Source organism: Drosophila innubila, chromosome X, assembly GCF_004354385.1.
Source record: "Drosophila innubila isolate TH190305 chromosome X, UK_Dinn_1.0, whole genome shotgun sequence".
Classification (NCBI taxonomy): Eukaryota; Metazoa; Arthropoda; class Insecta; order Diptera; family Drosophilidae; genus Drosophila; species Drosophila innubila.
This window is the reverse complement of record NC_047626.1, coordinates 14,244,636-14,259,509: the sequence shown is the minus strand read 5'-3', so window position 1 is coordinate 14,259,509 and position 14,874 is coordinate 14,244,636. Positions and strand designations below refer to the sequence as shown.

Here is a 14,874-nt window from a genome sequence, read left to right as displayed (position 1 = left end):
CGTTCTTCATTAAAATTTCTACACTAATGAAAATGTAAATATTTTATTATTTTTCTTGTTATATATGTGTTTTTATTATCTCAACCGTACTCACAATTTATGTTTTTTGCTTGATATTTTCTTTTGCTTAAATCGGAACAATATATTATATGGGTGTTAATCATTTGAAAGTTTTCTCTTGTTCTTTTTAATATTGTTTCACCATTTCTTTTAAAACTTGATTGACTTTGCATTTACCCTCAAGTTGGTGGCCAAGGGTTAATACCAACTGTTGACTTTGATGCTTCTGGAGACTTTTCAAGTTTGTTTTACTAAATAACATTATATGCATTGTGTTTGCTTTATTATTGCTTTGAAGGCAAGCCGATGTATGAGTCAGAGCGGCCAACGGCCAACAAAGCATGTCGAGATGCCGACTCCCCCTCTCGCGCCCCTCACCTCAAACGCTAAGGTCGGTGAGTCCCGGTGAGGGGCGTGCCCAAGCGTCACTCAAATTAAATGCCCCGACATTGCGCAACAGTGCGAGAACCCTTGAGAAAACCAACTCAGAGAGAGAGAGAGAGCAAGAGAACGAGAGACAGAGCGAGCTACAGAGAAACTGGTTAACGCTCTTGACAGTTGCGTAAGTTGGTAATGGATTCTCACAGCCAACGGCCTCACCTACGCCTTACAGGTGCCGCAGTTCTGGGCTATGGAATGTGGACTAAATATGGACTAGCTTGACTATCTGTTACCTCATTAGATACGACTTGAATAAAGAATCGATATTTATTAATTGAGATAAGTTTACGAGTATTAGGGACGGGAGAGATTAATAGTTTAGAATTTTTTACAGACACAAACGTTTAGAAAAGTCACTAGAAGAAAATTGAAAATATCATAACTTTTGATCAAAGCAATGATAGGACCACTACAAAGATTCTGTAAATTTTTTCATGTTTTATGCAAGTTTCTCTTTCCATTATTCAAAAAATTTAAATTTCTTGTCCGTACATTTTCCTTGAAATATAGATTTTTAATAAAGGAATATAATATTTAATAAAAAAAACTGTGTACAAAAAAGGATTTTTAAAAAAATCAATATATTTTAATTATAGTTTAAGACTTGTTTTACCGCAAAGCGATCTTCATAAACAATATGTGGAGATTTCTATGACTTGTCCATGTAAAGTAAGTTGCAGAATTGAGAGTAAAGTGGAATGAGAAATCTAAAGACGCCTTGACGTTAGCATTTGAGATTGAGGATAACAACAAATAGGCTAATTCTGTTTAACATTTCGTTATGCAGCAGTTGTAATAGTTGATTGAACTTTAAGTGTATAACAACTTGTAGATATGATTTTGTTATCGAGAAAGTTGAAATTAATTGAAAAAAATATAGATAGCAAGATATATAAAAAAGAAAAAATAGCGAAAGAAATGTTTTTTATAATTAATTTACTTTTTAGGGTTTTAGTCTTGCATACTTTTAGGCATCAGCCAGGGGTCAAAGCGACTTATCATGTATCATTTAAAGTCTATTTAGTTGTTAAATAATATATTTAAAATAGTTAACTTGGGAATATAGTAAATATAAACAATGTACTATTCATCCGAAAAACTGCTAGCCAAATAACTAACGCTTATCTCAATCCAATTGACCTCGTTCTTGAGATCAGACTAGGGAGAGTGGGACCTATGTATGTATGTAAATTTTGAACAATTAAATTGCCTATGGCAGTGAATCATCGAATTCAAACGAATACACGCTTGAATGTTCAAGTATTCACATGTAAAACGGGGCTTGGCTACAATCAACATACTCCCGTAAATACATACATATATGGATAGATGGATGGGAGTATACATTTGTATTATATACTATGATTCGCTTGATTTCCACATTGTACTCTGATCTATTATGGCATTAGACAGCTCAGTGACAACGACAGCAATGCTTATATCATTAAATTAATAAAATTACTTGTAGGTTTATCAGTGTACAACTATTTCAATATATTTATGTAATTGTACGTAGGTATGTAGCTATATGTACGTGAACTATCGCAAGATTTACTGTTAAATGGAAACGCGCGCGATTTGCTCAAGTCGTCATCGATTTCCTCGCGAAATATTTTCCTTTACAAAATCTCAAAACTCAAATATGCACTAGAACACACCAACAATCACTTGCAGTAGAAGTCATATTTTTGTGAAATAAAAAATAAACAGCAAAAATATATATGTATATGGTTTTTTTTTTTGTAGATAAGCGCAGCTCACGCGGCACTCGAAAGTCACAAAAACAAATACAAAAACAAAAAAAACACAACAAATATTCAAATTGGAATCTGGAGTCTGGAATTTTGAATTGAGACGAATGTGATTCCATGTGACGATTATCACAGTTCCGGTCGATTCCGATTCCGATTCCGATCCCGTTCCCGGTTTATAAGTCCAGCTGCGAGAGCGACGCGTTCGCGAATTTAACAGAATATCAACTGAAATGAAATTGAACTCAAGATGCCTCAGCGCATTTTCTTGGGTGGCGGTCGCTGTCGCCGCCTCAGTCGCCATCGCCGTCGCTGTTGACGTCGACGTCGACGTCAACGTCAGACGCCGACCCGGTCACCCAGCGGACGCAAAGGCGTACGCTGCAACACCAATTAACAAAAATCAACCCTACAATTCGAAGTACATATTTATCTTCACGAAAAATTTATTTCGGTAGAAGATATGAAAATTATAAGATCCAAAAAATATTATGTTTTGTTTATGTTAAGTGTTATTTTATAATTTGAAATTTTTTTTCCAAATTTTATTATAATTATCTGCTAAAAGTCACCAATGATTTCAGATTAAAAAAGATTCCATTCAACCAAACATATAGGTAAGTCCAGAATGATATAAGAAAAGAATAAGAAAAACATATGGGCTTAGGTTTGAACATCATAGGGTCCCCCCTTTGAAATTTTGAAAAATGAAAATTTTAAATGTCAAGTTTTCACATTTAATCAACTTCTTATAGCGTAATTAAAATAAAACACCACTTTAAATTTAATTCTGAGACGTTTCATTTTTTTGTAAAAAATCATGGCAAATCAGACATAAATTTTGACTTGTAAAGTTGCTAACTCAAAGATTTGACTAACTTCAAACTTTCATAACTTTGTAAAAACTAAGCCGATTTTGAAGCGGAATGTCATTTTGTTCATGGTTTGGCCTCTAAATTTACTCTGCACTTAAAGTTAATTGAGTTCGTAAAAAAAAAATTCCCTCTAGATATGGGTTTAGATTTTAATGCCATAGGGTCCCTTTGAAATTTTGAAAAATAAAAATTTTATCATATCAACGTATCAAAATAGTAGTGTGTTCACATATATCATCTCAAAGACGGGCAATGCCGGACATAACGAGAGCTAGTATAATTATTCATGTATGCTGCTTGTGGAACATTTTGTGTGTTGCAGAGTGTAAGCAACAGATCCACATGGCGACGCAAAACTCAAAGGCAAATGTGTGTAATGAACATGGACAACATGTGTCTGCTTCTATGTGTGTGTGTGTGTGTGTGTGTATGAGTTGGGGGTGGGGCGTGGCAGCGACAAAGACGCTTTTTATGCTCAACGCCCGTTGCCTAATTAAGCATATCGCAACTGCGGGCATTGGGTGCGGATGGCAATGGGAGGGACGCAGGAGAACCGAAAGAGGGGCAAGGCAGCGACCAAGCAGAGGCACCAAAGGAGGGGTGGGAGGGGGAGCAAGGCTATCATCACCTTTTGCAATGTCTTATCAAAAACTTTTGCAAAAAATAAAAATAAAGGAAAACAATTACAAAATGGGAAAGAAATGAAATTGAAACTGAATCCAAGAGAAATACATTTCTCAAACATAACTGCGAATGTAGAAAGCAAAGGGGGCGAAGGTAGGGAGAGGGTCGGACTGCGGCAACATATGGTTGCTGGCAAAGATCGGGACATCAAGAAGTTTATAACTAGAACGCTATGCCAGCTACACAAATAAACAACAGAACCTGCACATTAAATGCAGCTGCATGACGACAACAACAGCAACGTGCAACAACAAGATGCCACAAAATGCAGCAAGATGCAACAGGCATCGATTTGGCTTGGGGATATATACATACATACGTGCATGTACATAAATATATGTACAAGGGAGAGAAAATGAAGAATCGCGACGGCATCGCGGTCGCTTGATCTTTGAACTAAATTAATTAAGCACAATGAACGCAATTGTTGCTGTTGCTCGGCGTGGTTGTTGTTCATTTTCGTTGTTGTTGTTGTTGTACATGTTCTTGCTGTTATTGGCAATAGCATTACTCCCCCCAGCCCCAAAAATATGTATCCAGAAGATGTATACAGAAGATGCATGCATACCAATGTTGCCCTGACTGACTTATACCCTATGCAAAGCGGAGCGTTGGGTATTCTAAATTAAAAAATAAAGCAATATTTATAAGAATTTTGATTAACTTTTTAACAAACTTAAGGGAAACGTTATATCTTTACTTTAATGGATATACCAACTAATTTTAGAGTTCTTCCAATATGGGTTATTTTTTAATCAAACATTAAGGAGAAGATCTAATCTTTAAAAAATTAAAAAAAAATATTCATATTTTAGATGTTTCTATACACCAATATTTTCATTCCTTTAATTATCTGCAATTTTATAAATTAAATGTTTCTAACTATCTTTAAAGTTCATGTGAGATAGATAAGGTATGCTGACCCAAATTAAATAACATGTTGATCACTTACTCAAAAATAACATAAAAGTATAGGGCATAAACACTTCCATGTGAGGTACGAAACATTCAATAAATTACATGTCATAAAATATTTATTATTCTATGTGTATTTGTACAATCTAGCTTCTTAATATTCGTTTGAAGCTAGAAAATTTGGAAAATATTCGCTGTACTCACGCACAATTTCAAAAAATTCTTTTGCTAAAATTTTTAGTTTGTTGCCAAAACCAAAGAAGAAAAAACTGACACTAAAGTATTACGTTAATTTTGGGTGAAAAATTCTTATCCACTTGTACTTTGTAAGCATATATACCATATGTATTCATCTATATATGGATATATATGAATGTAAATCAAAGCGGACCACCAAAGCTGAAACAAAAAGATTTTTTGAAAACGAATATTGTCATGAGTTGACGTGAGGTTAGAGATATTATCTCTGGTATCTGGTTGTTCTTCAATATATTGGGGCTGGGGTGTCTGGGATTTTGTTTAGGTAATCGTTGTTATAAAAGTCTCGATATTCTTGGTTCATCTTAGTCACATTGAGTCCTTCTATAAATTTATGCATATATAGATTGTAGGGAGCGAGTCATATATTCATATGTATTATGCAGTTTGTTGTAGGGTTAGCTTGTTCTCGCTGTTCTTGGGTTCATTTAGAATTTCCTTTTTCATGTTTTCCGACATTCATAAGTATATAAATACACACTTAATCATGCACCTATATTTGACACAGTTGCGCAGCTTCAGGTGTCTTCTAGAATTTAAGATTAATCTTGTTAATTCTTGTAAAGTCTTCAATTTGATGTGGTTATTCAGTTCATGTATTTTTTGAATAGCTGCGATTAATATAATTACTCTTCACACTTAACAACGCGAATTACCTACAATTACTTCGGCAATTACTTAAGTAATTGGTAATAGAAATATAAAAGAATTCTTTATACTCATAATAACTTAATAAAATTAATTTGAAAAAAGCCTTTTAAGTATTGAAAGTTTAAAAATAAAAATAGATTCTGCACTGGTATTCTACAATTACTTAAATAATTTAAGTACTAAGTGATCTCATATTATTTTTGAAAATACTCTTTGAGAAGTACAAATTGCTGAATTAATTTATCTAAAGAACTAAACAAAATTTACTTCATGTATTGAAATTAGATAAGTCAATAAAATTTAATTATTGAACTTGATTAAATAATTGCAATACATTAATTTGTATTGATTATATAATTAATTTGATATCGTTCAAGTAATTTCAAAGAATTGCTTTGTTAATAAAGGAATAAAGGAGTATACTTAGTAGCAATAACTAACCAATTACTACGCGAGCACCCTAAATAATTACATTGAATTGATTCATAAATTACTGAAGTAATTGTAAAGGTAATTAATCATATTTACAGCTCTTGTGTCCTTCAATTAGGATGAACCCCAATTGTTGTTGTTGTTAACATTATCAAATTCCCAGGAGGTCTGTTGGGGATCCGGATAATAATTCTGGTGCCAAACATTGGGCACACTTACTGGAACACTGTAATATTGATAGATTGGCTGAAATTGAGCACCAGGTGGCGCTTGTTGATAGATTGTTGGAACTGCGGCAGCTGTGAATTCAGCTGGATAGCTGGAGGTAGTATATTGATCAATCGGTAAGTTTACCGAATTACCGATCGGTGATGATGGTTGGGTGCTTGTGCTGTGGTTTGTTGTGAAATACGAGTAGATGGTACCATTGGGGTCCACGATTTGTTGTAGCATTCGTCGTACTGGTTGCTTCTTAAAAGCGGGCGCAATATTTAATCGTCGATTATGCAGAATGATGTATTTGCACACAGATTGAAGGCGTTGGACTTCCTCCTCGGTCTCAAACGTGACGAAACCGTAGCCCTTGTTGAAACCATCGTGATTAACAATTATCTTGGTATTGCGAACCTTGCCATATGCGCTAAAAACGACCATCAGATCATATTCGCTTGTGTCACGGCTTATTCCCCCGACAAAGATACGATTGGGAATGATATTACCATAAATGGGTTCGGCAGGAGGCGAATCCGCCTCGACTCCAGCTTCAGCAATGGCCATTGATGATTTTGGTAGAGCCTCTGATGGATCATCTGGTGTCTGTGGCAAATCGATGGAAGTCATATTTCTAATATACTTGATATCGAGGAATAGAACCTAAAGCGTTTTCAATTCGTTGTATATTTCTTTTGGTTTCGAGGACCTCTTAGTTAATTGATCCTCGGTTAGTTAATGCCGCTAGTACATATATAGCAGATTATTCAAGTCAAGTCAGTTAACGATTCCTAATAATTGTTAATCTTCTTTAACAATCCGTTTCTTTTCTTCTCTTTGCTTCAATGTTCTTCTTTTTTCATTGATTTTTATGAATTTCTTTCTCTATATATTCTACTACTTAATACTGATAGCTTGGTTTACTATTTTCAAATGAATTTAAAAAAAAATGGAGAATTTCAAAAATTGTACATTTCCAAAATTCCTCATTTGTTAAAATTCAAATTTGAAATGAGTAGTACAACGTTGACCTAAAAGCAAATGCGACAATGATGATTAGTTCTATTATGTATATAAAAGGTTGGCTCAATTTTTTTTTTCCTAGAAAGTGTCCACCAGTTAACACCGCTAAGCCTTTTCATGTCTCTTATTCTTTACAAATCTATCGAATCTTCTGCCTTACAGGGTATTTCGTAGTCACTTTGCTTTTGCAAATATATTATCATCTTTGTTTTCGCTTTCAATTTCCGTTTTGTTTCTGCGGGTTAAACGTTGCAAACGGGTAAAAGGGGTGTCCCGAGGTTCCAGTTATGTTTTCTGTCTTGCTGTAATGAGTTGACTGCGCAGCGACGTCGCTGTCGCTGTCGCAGTCGTCATTCGCTGCAAGACTCCAATAAGAACGTCGCCTGGCATTATAGTTATTATTGTTGTGCCTCATTTTTTTTAATGAATTTTATTGAGCGCGACAGCAGCGGCCACCAGCCTAAAGAGATCTGTTGCCAGTTATGCTAGAGGGTGGTAGAGGGGGGTAGAGAAGGGTGCTATCGGAGAAGGGCAGGGGGTAACCGACAGGCCTGCTCCTCAAATTAAACACAAATTTAATTTAATTCTTTTTTTTTTTGTGGTACACTTTATTATATGATGAGTCATGTATGTAACGGTGCTTTACGAGTATTTAATGAGATATTGGCTAAGAGATTATATTTCTTATTGGCCCACTTAATAGTCCTAAGTAAGTGGAAATATAGACAAGTTTTATTTACTGCAATTGGTTTCTTCTTTAAAGAACCCTTTTTATCAGCTCTACTTGTTGTAAGACGTATGATCTTACAGGTATCATTTTTAAGTATAATTTCTTACTTTACTAAAAGATAAGATATAAATAGACATTAAGTCTAGGAATCACCTATGAGTAATCACACAAATATAAGTAGTTGCAATTATACTAAGAATTTAAAATGCCTAATTATTTAAATAATAATTCTGTGCTGCATTATAAATCCATTCTTTATTTATTTAATTATTTATATTCTTGGATCTGACCAATATATATCCAAAACCTTTGTTTTTTGAGATATCATAACCAATCTTACAAAATTTGCAGTACAGTATAAAAATATGCATGTTTTTAGATTTTGTGCTAAATCTGAGTGAGTAAAAAAAAAACGTCATCTAAGAGCTTTTCAGGAGAATTCATTAATGAAGTGTTTTTTTTATATATTTGCTTTATTTGAGTATGATTAATTCAAAATACTTTTAAAGATCATGTCGTTCTACAATCAAAACTCAGACCATAAAATTTTCATTTTTGTTTTTAAATAGTTTCGATAAAAATATTTATGTGCACTTAAAAGAAAAATATAAAATAAAATGGATTTTAAAATTTGGGCTTATAAGCAATTTATTACAATTAGAATCTGTGTCACAATAAGCAAACTGTCATATATAATTTTAATCTGCTGATATCGTATGTGAATCATTTACTTACATTTTTTAAATTAAACAATGCAATGAAACTTTAATTAACTTCCGACTTGTCGCAAAAGTTCTTAAGCTGTACATATATGTACATGCATGTATTAATAGATGTGCATGTGTGCGTGTGTGTAATGGCAACTCAAGTGTCAATCAAGCGGCTACTTGTGTTGCATTAACAAAGAAAATAAAAATAAAATGGAAAAAGAGAAATTTCTGTGTTCTGGGCGACAAGAAATGTCATCCAAATCAGAGCGAGAAAATGAGCTGCATAAATAAAGTCAACTGCAAATGGAAATAATGCACAAGACACATGTATGTGTGTGTGAGTGTGCGTGTGTGTGTGTGTGTGTGTGTGAGTGTATGTATGTATCTGTGTGTTTGCTACTGTTTGTTTGTATTTCTATACAAACTGATGATAAAATTGTTTTACGCGCACGACTTTTCAAATTGCATTTATTCGTGCGTCGGCAGAGGCGTCGACTGCGACTGCGACAGCGACAGCGACGGCGACTGCGTCGACAAACCTCTGATAAAGTTGCAGCACAGTGCGCTATCTGTGTGCCCCAAAGTGGCACAAAACACAACACAACACAGTACAGTGCGACAAGCAGTTGCCGCTTGATGGCGACAAAAAACGCGCGCAAAACGCGTCGTCTGGCAACGCGATTAGTCAGCGGCCCAAACGCAAACAGACAAAAAGCAAAGTAAAACACGCAATGCAAAACATGCGCAATGCATTTTCATATTGCATCAGTGCATAGTAGCAGAGGGAGGGGAGGAGAGGTTAGTCGGCACACACACACACACACACACAGATATACACACAGCCAAACACAATGCAACGCCACTGTGCGGTTGGGCGACTCATTGCAATACATTTGTTGTTTTTATTTTTTATTGCACATTTCCGAAAATTTGTTGATTTATTTAAGCTTTAATTGCACGCCTACATCATAAAGCATTTTGCAACACTCAACGTTGACAAGCTTGTGCAATCTAATTACTGTATTACTTCATCTTTATACTAGCATTTCCTATCCAAAAATTATACTTAAGTACTTCTTTTTTTTTTGGGAAAGCTAAAATCATTTATTATCTAATTTTCAGCTAATTCATTTACATCTTGATCACTTTTTAAACGCTAGAAGATCAGAAATAAAAAAAAAAAATTCCAAATCAATTCGATTGCAATCAATTACAATCTATTTTTGATGGAAAATAAGTTATGTAATCAATATTGATCAAAATCAGTTTTCGATTTCAATAATGTATTAAATCAAAATTATTCAGATTTAACTATACAGTTCTTCTTGTATTCTTTACTGGAATTTTTATTTAAATTTAATTAAATACTCATTATTTAATATCAAGGTATTTATTTATACTGCAAATTTAATTAATATTCTGATCACACACAAAATATAAAAATCAAATCAATTAAAGGGAAAACTAAAGAGTCTAGAATTACACTCGTTTGTATTAGAGTTTTGAGTTACATCTTCATAGACAGCTGTAAAATGCCAGATTTTTAATAGCAGCTCCAGCAAATTAATGGGAATGTAAGATATAGTCTATAATAGAAGCAATCATATCAATACAAAGCTTAGCGAGAATTTGTGCTAAACAAAAAGCTGAAATTGAAACACAAACAATCTTCCAATTCTTTCCACAAATAAAATGTTGGACGATTGTTAATGAAATGCGTTGACCTGTGAACCGATGTGCTGAACGCATTTAGATCATTTGGAAAATACATTTTATCTTTTTCAAAACAATGCGTTTGCTTCAAAACGGAAACGTGTTTCTGGTTTCACTTTCTCTTGGCGGCAAATGCAAATTTGTCGAACATAACAGAAACACAACAGACTTATAACAAGCTAACGTTCAGACAATAAAAAATGAGACGGGAAAGGCATGTTGTGAAATTTTCAACGGCCCAACAAATGTTCAACTATCTGACCCGACTACAAGTATCTGTTTGCTGAAGAATACACGTACGTATTGGGATAAGAAGACAACTGACAATTTCTATAGCTTTTGGGCTAAAGGTGAACTCATTTTACTTAGTTTCAATGAGAAAAATTATGTGAATCTTGAGAACAAATTAACACAGACTTCCTGCGAATTTTGCATGCTCATTAAGTACTTAATAATAACATTATCAGATACTCTATATATAATATTGTATAATGTATAAAGTTTTAAAATTAATTAGACACATTGGCACATTATTGTATCAGTCAGAATATGAGACATAATATGCGAATTGGATTATATAATTATAATCAACCGATATTAATCATACAAATATTTGTATTAAAAGTGGACAAGGAAACATTTTTCTATATACGAATTGCTTCATACTCTGAGCTACCCTATCAAGTATTTAAGGTATACGCAATAATTTCTTTGTTGCTTTATTCTTTGTCTGAACCACCAAAGAATAACGGGTGCATAGCAATTTATCATCACGTATTTAGCCAAGATTTTTGCTTCCTATTTGAATCATTGGAAAGCTAGAAATTCTTATATAATTCCTTTATGGTAATATTACTTAAAAGGAATGTTTACGTAAAGTGGTTAGAACAAAGAACCGCTTTGCAAATCATAATTGGAGCGATACAGCGCCAGATGGTAGGTATTATTGCTATTTCCAGCTATTTTTATATTAAATTTGCGGTTTTCATTTCATAAAGGGCATATTACTGATTAAGTTTCCGTATTAAATTATCAAAGTGTAAGAAGATATTTCAAAATAAATGTTACTCAGGGAACTAATCGGTAGTTACCATCAAGAACAATAACTTGTACATAATATACAGCTGCAACATTATAGATATTAATACCCTTAGGGTTAGGCACATATATGCCAACAGTTGTAACAAAGAGAATAATAGGGAAGCCAGCTTAAGTAACAGCCTAAATAAAAATCTAGATGTATAAAGAAAAAGTTTGATACAAACTAGCCAAGTTCTAATATCGATATGAATTGATAATAAATAATTTCACGAATTCTAAGAATTCATAATCAAAAAGAAATTGGAATGTTGTATATCTACTATAGCTATCGGGATATTACTCACCGTTTGTCTTCTCCCTCGATTCTCGGCAACCTCAATTAAGTCCTGCACAGATCTGGCTCTCAGTTGCTTATCCTTTGCTTTGCTATTATCCTGACACTCACAACAGGCAGCTGGTGCGGAATTAACTTTAACATCTGGTATGGGAGATCTGCTAAATCCTCGACTCGTTGCACTATTGTTGTTGTTGTGGCTCTGATTTTCATTGCCAAAGCTGGTGCTCTGTGTGTCACTGTGACTGCGATTGTGACCGTGACTGTGACTGTGATGCTTGGTATTCGAACTAAACACATGCGAAATGCTGCGAAATATGGTGCGATATCCCCTTTTTTTTTGCTCTGTATCTCCGGCCATGTTTTTGATTGTGCGATCTCTGCGATCAATTCTCAATTCACAACACTTTTCTCACTGCTTTGTTATTATTTATATTCTTATTAGCTAATGTTGTTGCTGTTGTAGTTGTTAATATTACGTATACGCTGTGTGTTCTTCTCTCCCACACACACACACACACACTATAAAAAAAAAAAGACAAATAGACGACGCGTCGCGAGTGATTTTCTAGCTGCTCATTTGCTCATGAGCAGCAGCTGCCAACTGAATATCTTGGCCTTTGTTTTCGGCTGTCAACTTGCGAACACCAACACCAAAAAGCAACAACAACAACAATGCGAGCAACACCTTAAAGACATTGACGCTGACGTTTACGTTGACGGCGACGGCGACAGCGACTGCGGCTGAGAGAGTGTCTTATCGCCACAGAAACACGCTCGCTGATAAGCTACAATTTTAACGGTAATTATTTGGGTCCGCTGCAAAATCAATGAGACCACCGCACGGAATTCACTCGAAACTGGACTCGGACTGCACGGACTGCTCGGACTTGTTCCAGGCGACCAACTAAAGTGCAGAGAGCGACGCAACTAAATCGCATAGGCGCCAGTCTTAGTCTCAGTTCCAGCGCTGCCAGCGTCGACAGCGACGGTAACGTCACCGTTGTTGTAATCGGTTTTTTATTTATTTTTGTTTCATTTTTTTTACCTTTTTTATTTTTATTTTTTGTGTTGAATTCTTCTCTTTGTTTTGTGTGCCTTCTAACATGGCGATTGTTGTTGTAGAGCGCTTCTAGTTGCACAGTGGTGCATGTGCCATTTGTTTATGGCTCCGCAACAAAATTGTGTGCTGTGATTTTGAGTTCTGGTCTTAAGGAGTCTGTTAAATTCATTCAAATTTTCAAAACTATGTCTGATTTTATTTTAAATTAACTTTTATCACAGTTAATATGTTGCTTTTGAATCAAATTAATAATATGGGCTTAAAAAAGAAAATTAAAATAGAGAAAATAATTTACATAGCCTAAAAATCGAAAGTTAAAAAAATTCAAGTAAATCGTTTAAAAATCTTAAAAAAAAAAAATCTATATTCTTTGTAATTATTGACTAGCAAATAAATTACAAATTTTAAATTTTTGAAATTTTTTGTAAAACTTTAAAATAAAGTCTATTTTTCTTAATAATCATTTCTGATACGATTTAACAATTAAACTTCACTGCCGCTGTTGAATTTCGTAATATATTGTCTTTTTAATAAAAAAAAAAACTTGAAATTTCCGACTCTACTGCTTCTCGTTTTTTTGTTGTTATGCTAAATACTTAACAAAACAATACATTTGATGATTGATTGAATAAATCTAAAAAAAACAAAAATCGCTTTCGCTGTGGTATGTGACAGCTGTGACAGATTGAAACTCCGTTGACAGTTGCTTTCACCGAGGATAAAAACAAAAAAAAAAATGAAAAATTCTAGAAAAAAGAAATCAAATGCACGTTGTACCACTGTGCCACTAATGTTTTACACTTTGCGGGTGTTTATCAATGCCTACGGTTATTGCCGCCTATCGCAATATACACCTTACGACATGTGTGTGTGTGTGAGAGTGTATGCGTGTGTGTGTGTGGGTGAGTACCTGTGGGTTTGAATTGATGTTGGGCATTTGATTTGTTTTTGTTTGCAGACCACACAGTAGAGCAAAAGGCTTACTCATACATACACACAAATACACACAAATATAAATATGTATGTTTGTGCCGCAAGATTCTCAGTACAGCACACGATTAACAGTTAACTGGGACAGTTCCCAAATGCAACTGCAAGTGCCAATGCAATTCTCGGCATCTGCAATCCGCAATTCGTAATTTACAATTGTCGAGCACGTCACGTACGCGTTTTAATTAAATGCCACTGAGCCGCTCTGCTGGAAATGTTTGCAACGCGCGCTCTGAATCGAAAACGAAATCAAAGCAACAATAGCGACAACAACAACAGCAGCAGCAACAGCAGCAGCAACAACAACAACAACAGCGAAAACAAAAACGTCAACAACTGACGATGGGCCACTTGGCGGCTTCCCGGTTGACACACGACTAACCGACTATAACTGGCCCAGAAGTCAGCGCCAACAGCAAAAAGCGAATCCGAATCCAAATCTGAATCTGAAATCAAAATCAAAAACCAAAACCAAAAACATACACACAAAACAATATCCAAAATAGATGTAACCAAAAGCTAAAGAAACTGGCTAACAGCAAACTGGCTAACAGCGACAGCAATAGCGTCGACAGAGGCAGCGGCAGAGGCAGAAGCAGAAGCAGAACGGTCGCACCCCTCTTTGTCAGCGGCCCCCGCAAAACGGCGACGAGGACGACGACGACGATACCACACGATGACTTTTGAATAATATTTACATTTGCTATGTATAAACGTACATATGTCTATTAGAGATGGGCACGGAATCACTCACGCAATATATATATATATATATATATATATATATATTTTGGCAGGTCCAGTCCAATACGAGCACACACAAAAAAGTGGATTACACACACAAATAAAAAGTATTAATTTTGTTTTTATTATTTTAAAAAAACATTTACTTCTAGTGACTTTAAAAGAGCGTGAAATATACCAATATTTTTCTTTAAAGGTAATCTATGCCATTTCACCATAATATACAAAATAGCGATTTTATACATTAAA

The 14,874-nt window shown here is 34.6% G+C and overlaps 1 protein-coding gene across 2 annotated transcripts; it reads right to left on the bottom strand.

Moving 5' to 3' along the window:
• Positions 1 to 4,827: 4,827 nt before the first annotated feature.
• LOC117779608 (protein boule-like) lies at positions 4,828 to 7,254 on the bottom strand. 2 transcript variants are annotated; one of them, XM_034615867.1, is made up of 2 exons: positions 6,164 to 7,254; positions 4,828 to 5,551 (listed from the first exon to the last, which is right to left on the bottom strand). In XM_034615867.1, the coding sequence occupies exon 1, from the start codon at positions 6,905 to 6,907 to the stop codon at positions 6,182 to 6,184; it is 726 nt and encodes a 241-aa protein (XP_034471758.1). In that variant the 5' UTR covers positions 6,908 to 7,254; the 3' UTR covers positions 4,828 to 5,551; positions 6,164 to 6,181. The 2 variants fall into 2 exon arrangements, with proteins under 2 accessions (XP_034471758.1, XP_034471749.1); XM_034615858.1 differs by having other exon boundaries at positions 4,830 to 5,595.
• Between the last annotated feature and the right edge of the window lie 7,620 nt (positions 7,255 to 14,874).

Coding starts and splice junctions, on each gene's coding strand:
- LOC117779608 (XM_034615867.1), bottom strand. CDS start 6,907: ATGACTTCCATCGATTTGCCACAGACACCAGATGATCCATCAGAGGCT.